The 17,886-nt window shown below is 42.2% G+C and overlaps 1 protein-coding gene and 1 long non-coding RNA gene across 3 annotated transcripts in view; both read right to left on the bottom strand.

The window, feature by feature from the left end:
* Positions 1-4,276: 4,276 nt before the first annotated feature.
* LOC134064413 (uncharacterized) lies at positions 4,277-6,169 on the bottom strand. Of its 2 annotated transcripts, none has more exons than XR_009936297.1 (3): positions 5,547-6,169; positions 4,861-5,080; positions 4,277-4,390 (listed from the first exon to the last, which is right to left on the bottom strand). It is a non-coding gene; the product is annotated as an uncharacterized LOC134064413 (long non-coding RNA). The 2 variants fall into 2 exon arrangements; XR_009936296.1 differs by lacking the exon at positions 5,547-6,169 and adding an exon at positions 5,211-5,244.
* A 4,899-nt stretch (positions 6,170-11,068) lies between these two features.
* htra1a (HtrA serine peptidase 1a) overlaps positions 11,069-17,886 on the bottom strand; it is a 22,216-nt gene continuing 15,398 nt past the window's right edge. Inside the window, exons 4-9 of the mRNA XM_062519357.1 lie at positions 14,896-15,090; positions 14,252-14,284; positions 13,950-14,070; positions 13,663-13,720; positions 13,314-13,409; positions 11,069-11,756 (exon numbers count right to left, since the gene is read on the bottom strand). Of these exons, the coding sequence (XP_062375341.1) occupies positions 11,588-11,756; positions 13,314-13,409; positions 13,663-13,720; positions 13,950-14,070; positions 14,252-14,284; positions 14,896-15,090 (672 nt within the window). The 3' untranslated portion in view covers positions 11,069-11,587. The remainder of the gene's footprint in view (positions 11,757-13,313; positions 13,410-13,662; positions 13,721-13,949; positions 14,071-14,251; positions 14,285-14,895; positions 15,091-17,886) is intronic.

Genomic DNA, 17,886 nt, shown 5'->3' with positions numbered 1-17,886 from the left:
GAATGGCTTAAATAAAACATGATGTTGGGATAAACACCGAGTAGCTGGCAGGCGTACCTGCAGGTGTACGGCCGCATTGCGCATTGCTCAACAACGAGAGAAAATGTCCCATGTGCGTGTGTGTGTAGGCTATTCATACAAAATTGGCCTACCATAACTTCTCAATGCAGCACAGTATCCCATTAACTGCATGACATAGGCTACAATTTTCTGCAAAGTTAGTGAACGCGTTAGGCTATCAAAGTCAGAAGTAGCGGTCATATGCACATAATTTGTTTGAGCAGCAGAGACAATACGCACCAACCCAGTCTCACGTTTAATCGTGTCACTCATCACGTTCATTAATCTATTGGTACGTGTTGAGTGACACGTTTCCTTGCTAAAAAACGTGTTGGACATAACGTAAATATCGTGTCACTAATCACGTTGTGTTTCGCCCTTTCAATGAGCCAACAGAACCCGACAGAACCCGCTCATCTGCAAGCAAGCAACACGGCCGCCTGTCAAAATTATTTTTTAATTCAGAAATAAGTTTCGTTAAAATAAAGAACTAGTGGTGTAGCCTAATGTAGACTAATTAATTAAATTTCAGTTTGATAGCAGTACTTCAAACGTGATAATTGGCTAACCTGTCGGTGATGATGGCAAAAGTTTACGTTTGTAGGCTAATAGCCTACATTTTTAAAAATCTGTGCTTTTTAAAGTTTTGACCCACGTTTTAGTTTCCTTTTTAAATTGCCACTAATAAAGCCAGCATTGGTGTATTTGGAGGGCGATCAAGATAACGATTTTAAATAGCCTTATTATATCATAATTATTAAGTATCCCCTCGTGGCGAATGTCTAGTCAATTAAACTTTGACATTTTGACATTTTGACACTTTGACGTTTCCTGATGTCTGCGACACCGTCAACTTGCTGCTGTTGCCAAGGGGGCAGGCATATTCCCGGAAGTAGAAACACGAAATGAGCTGGTGATCAACACTCTGCTAACTCCCTTGGACGGCCATAGACTTTCAGATTTTTGCGATCCCATAACTTCATGTAACGTGTGCCCTTTGTCTCCCTTATAGCTTCTGTGTATTCTATATAGGGTATCGAAGTCAAAATTAATTCACTGTTTCCCCGTATATTACGTTGGTTTCCCGTAAAGAAGTATTTTAGCATGTCGGTTGTAGGGAAGCTAACGTTCGACGTCACATTTCCCGTAATGTCTGGATCAGAAGCTCAGTGTTGGCTGTTAGAGCTATGTGTTAGAGCTCAGTCCAGCCTGCACGAAAACCATGACGGAAAGTCATTCACAAGATCAGTGAAAAAGCGTATAGCCCACGGTAGCCTAATGTTTGATAGGGTAAAGCATTACCTATAGGCAAGACAACATAATATTAATATTCTACTGAAACTGCTCTTCTATCTGTGACTGAAGCATTGAGAGTAGCTAAGTCCTCTGCTCAGTCATCAGTGTTAATTCTGTTAGATTTATCTGCAGCCTTTGATACGGTTAACCATGACATTCTCCTTTCTACACTATATGAACTGGGAATTTCTGGGAAAGCTCTTGACTGGTTCAAGTCTTACCTTAAAGGGCGTTCTTTTAGCGTGTCTTGGCAGGGACAGATATCAAAGTCTCATGACCTCACTACAGGAGTCCCCCAAGGATCAGTATTAGGGCCCCTCCTTTTCTCTATTTACACCACTTCTTTAGGTGGGATTATTCGCTCTCATGGATTTGAATATCATTGCTATGCGGACGACACTCAACTTTTCCTATCCTTCCCACCTGAGGACTCTAGTGTTTCCCATCGGATCTCTGCATGCCTGAAGGACATTTCAATCTGGATGAAGGATCAGCACCTTCAGCTTAATCTTTCCAAAACTGAGCTCTTGGTGTTTCCAGCAAAAACAGCTATTCCCCAACAGATCAATATCCAGCTTGATTCATCCTCACTGACTCCAACCAGATCGGCACGTAACTTGGGTGTCATAATTGATGACCAACTTACTTTCTCTGAGCATGTTGCCTCAATTGCAAAGTCATGTCGGTATACCCTGTACAACATTAGGAAGATCAGACCTTATCTGACACAAGATTCCACTCAGCTTCTTGTACAGGCAATGGTTATCTCCAAGCTGGACTACTGTAATTCTCTGTTAGCTGGCCTACCTGCTTGTGTATTAAGACCACTACAGTTGATTCAGAATGCTGCAGCACGACTGGTCTTCAATCAGCCAAAGAGGACACATGTAACCCCTCTCCTAGTTACTCTCCACTGGCTCCCTATAGTAGCCAGAATTAAATTTAAATCTCTCACTCTGGCCTATAGGACACTGACTGGATCTGCTCCCAGCTACTTCAGTTCTTTAATCACGATGTACATTCCCAACCGCCCATTGCGATCTTCTGAGGAGCGTCTGTTATGTCGACCAACCATACATGCTAGATCAAATTGTAGATCCTATTCTTCAGTGGTTCCGTGTTGGTGGAATGAGTTGCCCAGTGCTCTCCGTTCCAGCAACAGCTTTGGATCTTTTAAGAGGGGTCTTAAGGCATATTTATTTAATATGCACTTAGTCCTTTGAGTTTGTGATGTGTTATGGTTTGTATAATAGTATTGTTTTGTTATAATTTGTCTATTGATAGAATTTGAAATTTATTTTGCTATTGTCCTTAAATTTAGCCATACCATGCTTTAGTTATTATTATTATATATAATTAACTGAGTGACTTATTTGATTGCTATTCTCATTTCACTGTTTTATTTCTCATTAGGTTAGTGCTTAAAATTATTGTTTTACTGATAATATTACTATTCTCCCTAGTTTGTAATTGTTCACTGTTAATTTAATTTGTATTGTTATTTATTTGTATGTCGCTTTGGACAAAGGCGTCTGCTAAATAACCATAGCCATAGCCATAATATTAAAAACGAACGTTGGAAAAGAAGACTCCAACTTTTTTCTCCTCCATTAATGTTTTGAAGATGATCATGTGTGGTAGTTTTCAACATGAACACGACATGATATCTTCTACTCTGCTTGATATAATGAATGTTCAACGTAATAAATACATACATAAATAAATGTTTAACTTTAATGACTGATCACTGTTTATTTATTACTAGAGCTTAATAAATAGTAATAAGTGATAACAAATTCAGTAGTGTGTTGCCTCCACTGCGGAAATACTGCACTTACCTTTAACCTTAATGCAGATGGAGATTCTTGCCAAATTTTGAACAAATTTTGAACGATTTGTTTTTATACAATAACAGTCATTATGCCAAGTTCCACGGGCAGCACAATGATCACTCAGGGCTTAAATTAAAGACACATGACATGGGCCAAGATATAGATTTACCTTCAGGATTTTATTTACTTCATGAAGTTTCTTTTTCACAACATCATATACAAAAAATAAAAGTTGCCTATTGTTTTTGAGGTTTACTGTCGTAGAGTTTACAGTATGTGCAGGTCATGCATTTCCTGATTCATCATGGTCTTGGGAGGTACTGCACAACGTTTGGAGCAGACATATAGATGTATGTACTGTAGGTGCTACACAGCAATTCCTAATAGGTGCATTTAGGCATTCTCAAGTGTCCAAAACCTCTCAAAACTCCAAAAAACAAAAATGTGTCTGTCACTATTTATCTGTGTGTGTTGCTTTGATATTGTGTCACAGTACAGACACCCAGATAGCAATAGGTCAGTGGCCCACTGGCGGCCCACCAGCGGCAGAGTTGGCGGTCCAACGGCGGTACCCACCAGTGGCCCGCTGGAGTTTTGCTCATCGGTTCTCTAGCGGTCCACCGGCGGCTCAGAAGCGGCTCCAGATAAAGGGCCACCCTTTTGCCGCTTACTACCCACCAGCTTCTAATTGGCCTTATTTATGGCCTTAATAATTAAAATTATGTACTAAAATATAGCAATAATACATTATAACACTTTCCATTTGCCCTCAATCAGAACAATTTACAATTATTTACAGGGCTTACCAAAGTTACCAAATTTACTAAGGTGAAGACAGTGCCTGCTGATGAGAAACCTATAAATGTATTCTGTAATTTAATAATCCAATATAAAAACATTTATCCTCAGCAACTATCACACAGACTCACCACACATAGTATTAGGTTCAATACATTTTGTTTATTTATTTCTTTTACATGCTCATTTACATGCTTTATTTCTTCTACATGCTTAAACAATTTATTAAAATTATTTTTAATAATGATATTAATATGCAACACACTCTTCAGGTGTAAGGACTTAAAAGCCACCTTTCCTGCTGCAACAGTCTAATTAATTTGGAGCGCCAGGGACCTCCTCAAAGCCCGGCCCAGCATCCTCTTAACAGCATCTCGGTGGTTTTCCCTCCCAAGTATGTTCACCTGAAATACAAAGACCAAAACTACAATGGCATAACTTCCAGTCAAACATCTTAGCTGTTTTCAGCTTAAGCTGTTTTGCTATTTCATGCACAACCATCAAATACAGAGGGTATATATGATGACAAAAAGTGACAACATGTCATGTATCAAGCACACAACGCTCCACTTGGGAATGAGATTCAAGTTTAACAACACTCAAGGAGTTGAATAACGTGGCTCTCAATATATGATGTCTGTTCCCCAAAAATGTAGTGGGGAAGGGAAAAGAGATGTGAAATGCGACAGTTGTTAACAATGGCTACTCACATGGTCTCACTTCTCGACACCCATTCCGTGATTTGAATAGTATTTTTGAATCAGTGAGTAAGTCCACATTAAAGCAAGGCAGAGCCACATTCATTACGAGAGCCAGGCTAGGACTTTTATGCCTACAATAATCACATGGCAAAACACTTAAAAAACAGACATACCAGTTGATTTTTCAGGTCCGCATCGGATGCAAGCCGCCTCTCCAACTCGTCCAGGTCCTCAACATTACTCAATGGCCTGTTGTTGTCCTCCACGAGGCCAAGATCCGCCACACCACCACCACCTAGCTTCTGCAGCATAGATGTGTTCACAGCCACCTGCTGCTTTACCCCAGCTCCTCCTCAATTGTTCGGAAGTGCTGCAGAACAAGTCTGTAAAAATCTATGAATCAAAAGGAATAGATTGGAATTGGCATGACACAAAAAGTAAAGATGCAAAGAAGTTGTGACAGACATTCATGGCTTGTTTCTCCCTTGATATTGGTGCCAGATTAATGAAAATGCAGTTCTACCTTGCTGGGGTGTTATTGGCAGCCCTGTGAGCGAATTTGACGGAGGTGTAGGTGACTGGTAAACTCTGTTGAACAGATTAGAAATGAAAAGGCGTATTTAGTGAGATGATTACTGCAATGGCAGGGTTCATACAAAAAAATTGAGCTGAATTTACTACCTTTTCACTACCATCAACATGTTTTCTACTACAAAAGCAAAAGGTGAAGAGTAATGTAATGCAATACCTTTCCAAAACACAATAACACGTTTAAGAACAGGATTAAACAATGAACCAAGCTACTGGCATTTGAACAGGGGTGTGTAGGCTGTCAATAGGCACTGTATTATGTATTTACCGGCATGGCTGGAGTTGATGAAGCTTGCTGGGTGGTGGTGCTGGCAAAGGTGTAGTGGTCTGACTGGTAAACTCTGTTGAACAGATTGGATATGAAAAGACGTGTTTAGTGAGATGATTACTGCAGTGGTATGACACCTGGCACATGCTAACTAGCGCCTAAAGTACAAACACTTCTAAAGGATATTTCCACTTAATTTTCAGACAAACCAAGCAAGGGACCACATTTACAGACTCTACAAATACTAACCATGATATCCATGTTTTATTTAAATGACTTGAAAGAGATCGTCAGGTATAAATGCACCATACAGTAGTGGTCAGTTCATTCATTCAGATGCTGTTACATGCTAACTAGCGCCTAAAGTACAAACACTTCTAAAGGATATTTCTACTTAATTCTCAGACAAACCAGGCTAGGGACCACATGTACAGACCCTATAAATACTAACCATGATGTCCGTTTTTTATTCAAATGTCTTGAAAGAGATCGTCAGGTATAAATGCACCATGCTAGTGTGGCCAGTTCATTCATTCACATGCTGTTACATGCTAACTGGCGCCTAGAGTACAAACACTACTAAAGGATATAACACTTCTAATAATTTACAATCTACTGATAAATACTGATAAATACTGATAAATACTGACGACATTACGATTGACGTTAGTGAAACTATAATGAACAGTAAACAGTTAGCCTGTCTGCCTCTAACGGTTTTCTTTTGCTATCCACTTCAGACTTTAGCCATAGCTAGACTTTAGCGAGTCTAACGCTTTATTAATCTATTCGATGTAGGTTTTTAAAAACGTGATCATCGACTTAACAGTACAGAAATACCATTTTGCAAGAAATGAGTGATTCAGACAAAGACTAAAAATATGTTTAAAAAAGAATCAGATTGTACTTACAAGATCCAAGAAATCGCAGTCAGTCGAGGTCGAATGGCAAAATATCTGTATGAACATCTATCAGACGAGTTTTATTACAGCAATGTTCAGGGCGGCCAACATCACAAAATGAGTTTGAGTCTGCGCAGTACGATGAACAGGAAACGATTTTTTGTTTCAGCCCCCTCTCATTGAGAACGACGGAGTCTGTTTGTCCATTTCTTTTAGGTCTATGGCTGTTGCCCATGTGGACCAGATGTGGACGCGTCTCCCTATCGTAACGCAAAATATGTATTTTGTGGTTTGTTTACTTTCATGGTTTTCTAACCACTTCCAGTGTTTGCTAATTAGGAGGTGTTCACACGAGGAGGTTTTTATTTACAGAAAACACTTGACCTGGGTGTTTTTTTTAAAGATAGAAAGCCGACAGGGTTTTTTTTATTCCCCCAAAACAGCACCGAACGTTAATTTCAATTCCCATGACAACTGCCGTTCTAGAGCACAAGTACCGTTACGTGATTGCTACTGGTTAGCTTATTAGCTTGCCAGGTGAGCGGATGAAAACGGAGAATTAATTTTTACAATTATGGCCCAAAATCCCACCAATCGACCTCCAGATGGTCTCCTTATGGTAAATGTTGTGGTATAACTTGTTGGTCATGTCGTATAGCTCTACATGTTCACTCACAAGAACAACTAGCTGTTCGGCTGGCATCTTTTTTCTTTGTTTTGGTCGCCATTTTTTTTTTCTGAAAAAAGAACTTTCAATAGGGAGGGAAAGTAATCTCATCGCCATCTGGTGGTTGCGTTCCTAGAGGCTAGCGGGAGAGGATGGGATTTTCTTTAAGAAAAAATATATCTCGGCCCACGATGGGAAGTTAAATGCCTTCAATATGCTATGCATGTAGGTCAGCTCTATTGCTTCGAGTGGTCATACTTTATTTTTTAGGATCAGTTTAATTGTTTTGAGTTTGTTTGTAACATGGTGATAACGAACTACAGTAGCTAGCTACAGTAGCATTTGACGTCACCAGTTTGGGCGCTTCATCTCCAACTGATCAAAACGGCAATTTGCTTAACTGGCTTATCATATTTTTGTAATAACAGAGAGCGATGTAAACCGCGTGGTAATTACCTTTATGTTGGGATAACTTGTGTTGTGCTTCTACTCACACAAGAGCTGGCAGTAAGTGTGATTGTCTACTAACTAACCAACTAGCTAACAGGCTAATAAACAAACCATGCTAGGTGAGTAACGTCGTGGAAGGGTGTCACGTCACTTGAAGTTGTAGTTCATTTATGAAATGAAACGAGCAATTACGGTTTTTTTAAATAAGGCGAAATAGGGTCTGATATTTTCACAGTTAGTAGATTATTACAGTATGCAGACTGAAAAATATTTTTGGTGGATAAGATCGCTGGTATAGCTGCGTAGTATTTTTTTGAAAAGTCGGTCTATGGGACTTAACATTGGAGCTGATCTTCGATAGGAACGCAACCACTTGGGGCGCTGGTTTTCACTTTCCCTCCCTATAAAGTTTCACTGTGACGCAAACTCCCGTTCATTGGTCAGCTGTCAAAAAAACACTTGACGCGGGGTGTTTTTTCTTGGAGAGTAGAAATTTCTCAACTTGAAAACCACCCGGGGTAGGTGGAAAAAAACGCCGGTGGCGGTGGTTTAAAAAGCGCCCAGTACCTTTTTTAAGAAAACCTCTCTGTATCATAGGAATATAATGTAAAACATCCACCCGCAACCGGTGAAAAATCATCCTCGTGTGAACACGCCCTGCTCATTTGCCGTCGCTTGTTGAGTTAGTCTTTTGAACATGAACTCAATTATCATTATGCTAGCCAGGGCGTGTTCACACGAGGAGGATTTTTCACCGGTTGCGGGTGGATGTTTTACATTATATTCCTATGATACAGAGAGGTTTTTTTGACAGCTGACCAATGAACGAGAATTTGCGTCATAGTGAAACTTTATTGAAAGTTCTTTTTTCAGAAAAAAAAAAATGGCGACCAAAACAAAGTAAAAAGATGCCAGCCGATCAGCTAGTTGTTCTTGTGAGTGAACATGTAGAGCTATACGACATGACCAACAAGTTATACCACAACATTTACCATAAGGAGACCATCTGTAGGTCGATTGGTGGGATTTTGGGCCATAATTGTAACAATTACTTCTCCGTTTTCATCCGCTCACCTGGCAAGCTAATAAGCTAACCAGTAGCAATCACGTAACGGTACTTGTGCTCTAGAACGGCAGTTGTCATGGGAATTGAAATTAACGTTCGGTGCTGTTTAGGGGGAATAAAAAAAACCCTGTCGGCTTTCTATCTTTTAAAAAAACACCCAGGTCAAGTGTTTTCTGTAAATAAAACCCCCCTCGTGTGAACACCTCCTTAGGCTACATAATGCACTCGTTAGTTAGCAGCAAAGTCTTTTTAAAGCTATAAGTGTCTCTGTTAGCAGTCAAACATACAATTAGATAGAAGCTATTGTTGTGATGACCAGAGTTTGTGCTCGTAGAGCGAATGATTTTCCGTATTGGTATAGGGACGTAGGGAATGTTGACCTGCGGTCTTTACTACACATTTATATCACTAATGTGAATGTACACTTATCTAAAGTGATGTTAGTCCCGGAAAAAGACACAAGCTGCACTGTCCTTTGATCACCACTGAGAGGCAGTCTCTTGTCAGTAAGCTCTTTCACAGAATGAGGTGAGTATAGCCTTTATGGTTTTATTTAGAACACAGAATGTTTATTATTTAGACATTCATTTACTTATAGGTTTTTGCTTTATTATCAACTAACTGCTTTTTAGGTAGGCCCCAGCAGATATGAATGTGTCTTATTATGCCCTACAAAAATCATTCCATTAAACCCCTATTCTGCTGCTGGAATAAAGATCAGTAGTAAGCATTTTGTCGGAAAACAAGACGAGAGTGCCCACTAAAATAACTCCCATGTGTATGTATACAAAGTTATGGTTAGTGTCCAATTATAAGAACCATATGCTTCTACTGTTGTGGGATGATGTGGTGTGTTTATGGGTATTCTGTTGATGTTGGTTTCTCTTGAGCATGTGATTTCAAATCTGACGTCTTTATTTTGAGCATGCAGAGTGCAAATCTTGGAATGGCATGTATGCCTGCAGGCATCACAATTAAATTACACGTTTTATGTTATTGCAGTGAGGCAGTCACTTGTCAAGAGATGCCTCCAAATATATTGTTAGTGTGTGATTTGCGGCAGAGGGACCAAGGGTATGCAGCCAGTCACATTGTGTCTGTGTTTCTGGTAGTATTTGGAATAGCAAATACAAAAAGCTGATGTCCCTATGGGTGTGCATTCACAAGCTCTTAAATGGACAGTTAAATTCAAATATCCAACATGGGAATGTATCAGGCAAACAATAAAACTCTATTGTTAGTCTGCATACAATCCCACTCCAAGAACCAAATTCTGTATTTGCCATAGTTTCCACACATTTTATGAAAATCGTCCCACATTTCTGCGCATGTGCATGCACAGAATAGACATATGACTGATTACTCAACTGACTTATAACTCGGAGTGTGCGGCATCTCTCTCTCTCTCTCTCTATCCCTCTCTCTCTCTATAAGCTTTAAACCTAGACGCCTGCACCTCGACTTTGGTGTGCGTTTGCGCCTCTCCTACTCATATTGTACAGTCATCTACAGATTTTTCATTATCTCCACACACCCCTGGCCCTGGCCTAGCTGAAGGGTGTCTGGTATTTATATACAGCCACCTAATGTGTTTACAGACTGCATAGACCTTGAACCTCATGTTATACTGGAGGGTTTTATGTGTAGTCAGAGTCTGCTGGTCCCTGTAACCCGATGAGGGGGTTGAAACGGTGGCCGTGGCTGTGGTGAGAGAGGGGGAAGGGGGCAGTGAGGGAGCGCTCTGTAGCCCTGTGTCAGAGGGGAAGTGTGTGCTGAATCATATTTCCAGAGGCCGCCTGTCCCAATATGAGTCAACACACACAAACACACACACACACACACACTCACAAATGTGCATGTGCAAGTGGTCACGTGCATTGCATACACACAAAAACAGGCATACAATCACACGTCTCACACGTAGACAGATAGATTAGCCTACAAAAAACACACCCAGACAAACACTTGTCAAGAACACGGTCTACATATGAAAACGCACATGAACACACACACACAAACAAGTGCATGCACACACAATAACAGGCATGCAAACAAACTCACACATACTGTAGACACAGATAGATACATACACACAAAACACACCCGGACACACACACACACACACACACGCACAGTCCTCCATCCTAACCCACACACCAGACTGAGACTGAGAGTCCATTGGACAGTAGTAAAACCAAATTGAAACCATGCACTGCTGTGGCTCCACATCTGAGTCTAGTCCTGAGGAATTTCTACAGCTTCTGCAGGGCCTGTGAGAATATTGTTAAAGCTGAGGTCAAAGTAGATTCTGGGGTAAGAGACAGGCAAACTATTTATTCCCACATCATTAGTTCTCTTTTACGGTGCCTAATGTTATTTGTCCCACACTGGCATGGACATCACTGCAATGCCATTTAATATTTGCAAAATGAAAGGACACTATTAAAAATCTTTTATTGTGTTCTGTGTAAATAACAACTGTTAAAGAACAAAGGCACATTAACTTTCTTTTTTTCTTTTTACAAAAAAAGTACAAAACTGCTATTCAGTGCTCATTTTTTAATATTCCTCTAGAGCACTTTATTTTTGTTTGGCTGGGTCTTTTTGAGCAATAGGAGAGAACTCACTTATAAAAAAAACAGTAACAAAAACAAATTCCTTAAACACAGGTCAAATGGCTTGTGTTTGACAGCAAACAGTAGTAAAGTTTATTAATGCACACAAAATTAAAAAAAGTGATCCAATGTATCAGAGACAATACTTAAAACTCAGCCCCATAGGTGCCCTGTACAATCTACCGTTTACAGGCGGAGCTTATACATGCCAGTCATATTGGAGGCAGGAGTCTATTGGCCACATAGCCTCCATAGAGTGTGGTCTCAGACATAACCAGTTTTACTGTTTAAGTTCATGGCTGCGGCGACACTATTGATCGCCAGGGTCATTAGAGCTGAGGTCAAGGGTCAATCTCCATGGGAATGATGGTGAGGATGACGTCCTCGTTGCCGCGGCGCACAACCATGCGTAACGAGATGTCCCTCTTGATGGCGTTGCTGACGTCAGTGGCGGTGGAGATCCGCTGGCTGTTAATTGAGATGATGACGTCATGCTCTTTCAGTCCACCACTGAAGAAGGGAGAGAAACAGAGAGATATTAGTTATCATTAGACAAATTAATTATTATTGGAAAAATGTGGCAAGGGCCACAGAGTTGGCTCGGACTTTCAGACCACCTGTGCTCTGACCTGAGCTGTTCTGTATACCAATGTTGTCTCTGGCAGACCGGAGTCCCTTGCCAGCAGTATATGTCAGAACAAAAGCCATCGAGGGGCAGTAATCACCAGTTTTTGCAGTTCTACTAAAACATGAGCCGTCTCAAACTGGAAATGATCAATCGTAAAGTGAAATATAAATGTCTGATTAAGAGAGTGTGTCAAAAACCTGCTGGCACAATGACCCATGAGAACCAAGACTCTGAGATTTGAAATATGCAAACTGCAAGCCCTGCCTGCAAAGGAGCCCTTTGTCCCTTAGAGCCCTCAATAACCACCCCTTCCTACACAGACCTATAGAGAGACAGAGAAAGAGACAGGCAGAGAGAGAGAGAGAGAAAGAGATAGAGAGAAAAAAGAAAGAAAGAGAGAGAGAGAAATCATAAAATATGGACACATGACGCACTGGGACACGTGGAGGACTGAAAGTGGAAATTGGTCAGGCCAAGTTACACTGATGCAAGCGTGTTTTTTTGGGAAGCCTTATCAGCGCCTCGCTTTACGATGGAACCAAAACCCTAATGGCAAGCACATGTTATCAGAGACCTCAGGCTCTTCCGTACATTTCTGCCCCAGACGTACGCATTCCCAGCGTGCCTCTCTGGCCTCTCCGTGCCCATGTGCCGTCACACATAACGGCCAGCGGCGGGCTATAGGGGCGCCGGGCGCGTCTCGCGAGCCTAATCGGCCCGGCCGAGGGGAAAGGGAGAGGGGCCTGGAGCCGGCGCGAGAGCGGAGGATACCGCAGAGAGACACCGCAGAAAAGCTGCTCCAGAGGCTTAGACATGAAGAGAAATGCTGCCTCAGCAGCCCAGCTCAAGCCCTTCAGCCCCTCCTCTGCTTCCCTGCGCTCTCCCTCTCTTTCTCTCCCTCTCTCTCTCTCTCTCTCTCTCTCTGCCTCTCTCTGTCCTCCTCGCATTCCCACCTACTCTTCCTGGTGTTACATGACTGTGGTCACAGAAAACACAGAGGCAGGGGATTCTTGTGTGGTGAACAAACATGGCAGACAGGCTTGTGTTGCAGTGTTTTGACTGCTGTGCGTGAGGGCCCATATGCTCAGTAAAGGCTTGTGTGCATATGTGTGTCTGGCCCTGCTTTTGTGTTCTTGGTGTGCAACATGTGCGTCTGTGTGTGTGTGTGTGTGTGTGTGTGTGCTTGTGCAGGGGTGTGGGACCGTAAGCGCGTGCAATGACAGCTGAGTCCCTCATAAATCTGCAACATCTGCATGCTGGCCGGAGCCAAAGACAATATCTCCCATACCGTGACAAAGGAGTGGCTGAAACAACATGGTCACGTTTTGCAGTATCAATATGAAGTAAAAAAAAAAAAAAAAAACCTGACAAATAAATCTGCTTTTGCATCAAATTTACAATTCCCACAAGCCCCGTAACCATGAATTGATTACACGTACACTGCAGCTGGTGTCTTGGAGATGACCTCCATGACGTACGCCCCGGAAGTGATGTCAGGGAAGTCTCGCTGTCGTCCCTTGAGCTCCTTGGCCAAGCTGGCGAACAGAGGACAAATAGTAATGTCATTGTGCTCTTCTAATTTATACAAGAAGGTTACGTTGGAGAGCCATTTCGTGAACGCGCTCATTCGACAGAAAACAATTTGACCAGAGAGTGAAATCCATTTTATGGGCTGCAATAAAGCGCACATGACCAAATTTAACAACTTCAAAAAAAGTCCATAATTGGAGAGTAAAGACGTGGCCTATTATGCAGGCTTTTTAGAAAGAAGGAGATTGGTGTACTTACGCTGGAGTTAGTGTCATCATTCTCACACCAATGTATCTCTTCTTTGCCGTTCCTCTGCCTGGACACAATAACATTGCAATGGTATGAGGCCAATTATAACAAACTCTGCTTGGCTCGAGGCAGCCCAACTTGTTTCTTTTGGCTTGATACTCCCGACCTTGTCTTCATAATCTAGGCATTGTAATATGGGCTGTTTGGACTAACCCCTTAATGTGGTTAATGCTTTTTGAAAAACAATTTTATTATTCATGACAGCACAAACACCTTATTCCAGGCAGAAGACTTACCGGTACCTCTGGCTTGCCTGTCATAAGATTCTGCAAGAAACTGGCGGATCTTGTCAGAGGGGATGGCAAAGGAAATCCCAGCTGTCACTTTCAGAGTGTTGATCCCAATCACCTCTCCATCCTGTTGGACAGATATGATTTTTACAGTTCAGCAAATCTGTGAATGCCTACATCAATTCTGGTGCTATCAGTTCTCTATGAACACATTGAGTACCCTTGAAACCCTGTGCACTAACCAATACTGACATAATATACAAAGAATAACATAAAGATTTAAAAACTTTAAAGAGCACAGTTCTCACCAGATTGACCAGAGGTCCTCCTGAGTTGCCATACTGTGAAAAGAGGGGAAGAATCCATGAGAAAAACACATTAGATCCAAGACGCTGGAGAAAGCCTGAGGTTGTGTACTTCAGACAGATGAGACGGCAGATTTCACGGTGGACATTTACAATGTAAATTCCTGCAGCCCTGATGAGGACTGATAGGCGGGTCAAACACGGTCATAGCCACAACATTTGGGATAAAATCTTCTCTTTGATCCATGTCAGCGGTGCAACTGTATTCACAACCCTGGAGGCGATCTTAACCGATTTAAGTGTGAGAGATTGTGTGTGTTTCTGCATGTGTGGCTGCCCGTGTGTTTGTGTATTTGTGTGATTCTGTGTGTGTGTACTCAGAGGCCATGGTTTTACACATGGAAGGATGTGTGTGGACTGAAAAGCCTGGCTTTAAGAAAAGATGGGAAACAAGATTAATAGATGTCTCCACGTCTACGTAACCATCCAATACGGTATCTGAAAAAGCTATACCAATGAGCTAGACCATGTCTTATCAAGGTAAATATGTCACTTTGATTTATTAAAACTTAAGGACATGTGATACAGCTATATTTTGACATATGTAGAGAGAGTGGGAGGGCATGATAGAGAGAGAATGGACTCACGTTAATGATAGCATCAGTTTGAATGTAGTCCATGTCAGAGTTGCGAAGGCCCAATTCTTTGCCGCCTCTTTGAGTGGTGCTGACAATCCCCGTGGTAACGGTGTTTTGGAGGGAAAATGGGCTGCCAATGGCAACAACAAATTCTCCTGGTCTCAGGTCAGCCGATCGCCCCAGCAACAACACTGGCAGCTTTTTCTGTGAGAAAGGAACACAGCAGGGCTCCATTATTAAGGAAACATTTAAAAGCTGGCATGTATTTTTTACCATCAATTCACCCATGCACGAGTCATGAGTCACATATAAAAGATAAGTGCACTTGGTTTACATTTGCAGATGCAGTACTTACCCCTAATATACATTAAACACATTCAATACTGTCCAGCACAAGAAATACCTGACAAATTATCATGCACAGATGATCAGCTGTCTCCATCTCATAAGAAAACAGGTGAGATGGGCAACATTTATTGATAAGCTTTTATTTAGTGTATGATTGGTACTGAAGCTGCCACATTAAAACGTAGGCTACAAAACCATCCATTGAACTGCGTGACCTCCCTGATGACCTAAGCAACCTTCTGTCCCTGGATCTGTCCTCAGCCAGCACGCTATCAAGTCCTTCCCAGAACGGAGAGGGGGGCGTTTTAGACACAGAGGGGTACTTCTGAAACCTTATCGCTGGGTAACCTTTATGATGTCATGGAACACAAGAACACTGGGGGACGCAAATATCGAAATGTGCTTTCCAAATTCCAGGCCGGAACATTTCCAGTCATTTCCGGAATCTTCTGCCTTCGTGAATACATATCACTAAGGAGGGGGTGGGCGCATACGAGTCTAGACAACAGTAGACCTGTCCCCCAATGGGGCCGAGTCTGTTTTGTTTACTCATGGTAAAAATAGTGTTACCGTACCAACGTGGTAACTGAGAAGCGCTTGCAAATTGGACACCGAAAAAAACTGTGGGTACTGTCTCACCAGAAGGACTTCCGTTGCGAGAAAATGAGATGTGTCGCATGAGATATACAGAGGGAACAAAGATCTTGCCAAGTTTATGGAATGAAAGGGAGTTAATTGTCGAAGAAGATAAAACATTCTTCCCCTGGAGAGGCAATTATGAAAGGCAAACTTGAAAAGCAACACATTAAGGCTTTAATTGACAAACTTTAACAGTGACCTCCCACTAGGTGGTCTATTTATGCATTTATTTCTTTGCTCCCACTCACTCATGAAGGCCATTGCCATACAGGGCAGTCCATGAGCTGTTTGGGTATGCTGCCAACACTTTGTGTGCCAAATTTGTCTGAGCTAAAAGCAAAAATTAGCAATAGCATCTTTCATATAATTGAATGCATCATCTCATGATTATCTTAAAGTGCACCAAGAGCGTTCTTGAAAACGTATTTAGCTGTGAACTGGCATGACAGAACTGCCCTTCGATATTGTCCAATCGCCACAGGACACAAAGTTTGGATAGCGCGGTTTGTCATATGGTGAAGTTCAGAGCGAACTCGACCCGTGAGGTACGAGGTGTCTTTATAAATAGAGCGCTGATGGTGAGGGCAAATGAGAAGAGAAACCTTTCGTTCCTCTATCTCACCCCCCCCCCCCCCCCCTTCCTGGAGACCTGGCACTAGAATTAGCAGACAACCTCTCTCCATGCAACTCTCTACCCCCAACCACCCCCCCCCCATACCCCACCCCCACACACACACTACGAGCCCAGTCGAGGGTAAGAGGAGAAACAGATGGACAGAGAGAAAGACGGGAGGAGAGGGACACACTGTGAGGGACTGTGACAGGAAGTCTGCTGAATTCACGAAATTAGGAATATTCATTGTTCTTGGAGAGACGCCCTTTGCTTGCTTGTCCTATTTTCTGAAATAATAATTGCTACTTTAGAACTACTTTCAGCCAAAGAATACTTTCAGCAAAATAAGAAAAGTAAAGAATAATAATAATAAAAAAAAAACAGTCAAAGCCATTCCGATTCCTGTTTCAATGCAGAGACACAGACTTCAGTATACTTTTGTGCAACTTGTGCTGTCCACAGGTGTGGTTCTAACAGACAGGTATAAAGTCATGGATGTGAAGGGCCGCTTTCTTTTCCTTCCTGAAAGTGAGTGTGAGTCAGGGTCTACCCCTGAGTGTGAAGGTGGATCAATTGCTTTGCTCAGTGCGCGTGCAGGAAATGACTCAGAAGCCAGAGGTCAAAATTGGGTGCCGTTTAACAACCACAAATGAAAACTATGGGCTTTTTTTGTGTGTCAAAGAAGCACATTAGTCAGCCATTTTAAGAAATGCCAGTGCCCTAACCCTCCCACACACACTTCCTTTCTCTCTCTGTCTGTCTGTCTTAGTTTCCTCACCACAATTGCGACTCAAGAATTAATTTCGATCAAAATACCCCAGTCAGCATCTCCAGAAATAAGTAGCTCTTGCAGATGAAAAAAAAAAATCTGTCTCCAACAGAGGCCGGTTTTGTTTTTCATCCCTCGAGTCGGAGGAGGCGCAGCTGTGCATGCTGTCCAGCGGTCGCCCGTGCCCCCGGTCACCTCAGCTGGCCCTATACATCAAACGAGCACCTGGCCCATAAACCTCCTATGCACTCAGGTGCGTGTGTTTACAGCGGCTCGTGTCACGCGCTAAGAATGCTGCATAAACATCGTTACGATCGCACTTATCTCACCCGCTGCTGGAGAAAAAAAGAGCTTGGCGCGCAGAGCTGAAGACTACCGGTGGGACTCAATGCTGAAGACCTCAGCGACTGAAAGATGCAGCCTTAAGGCTGTTTCAGATAGTCCGCCTCAAGCGCTACATTATGGCTGTGTCGCGTTAGCATTGCAGCTTGGCTCTGTGTGTTTACTCACATTAAGGTGGAGGAGGAGGTAGTCGTGCATTCACACCGAGACATCCAGAGCAAACCAACTGTGAAGAGCCATGCATACCACAAGGCCCAGAGCCAAAGATGCATGATAATCTCACCCATCA

This window comes from Sardina pilchardus, chromosome 18 (genome assembly GCF_963854185.1).
Source record: "Sardina pilchardus chromosome 18, fSarPil1.1, whole genome shotgun sequence".
Lineage (NCBI taxonomy): Eukaryota > Metazoa > Chordata > Actinopteri > Clupeiformes > Clupeidae > Sardina > Sardina pilchardus.
This window is presented reverse-complemented; position numbering and strand designations above follow the sequence as displayed.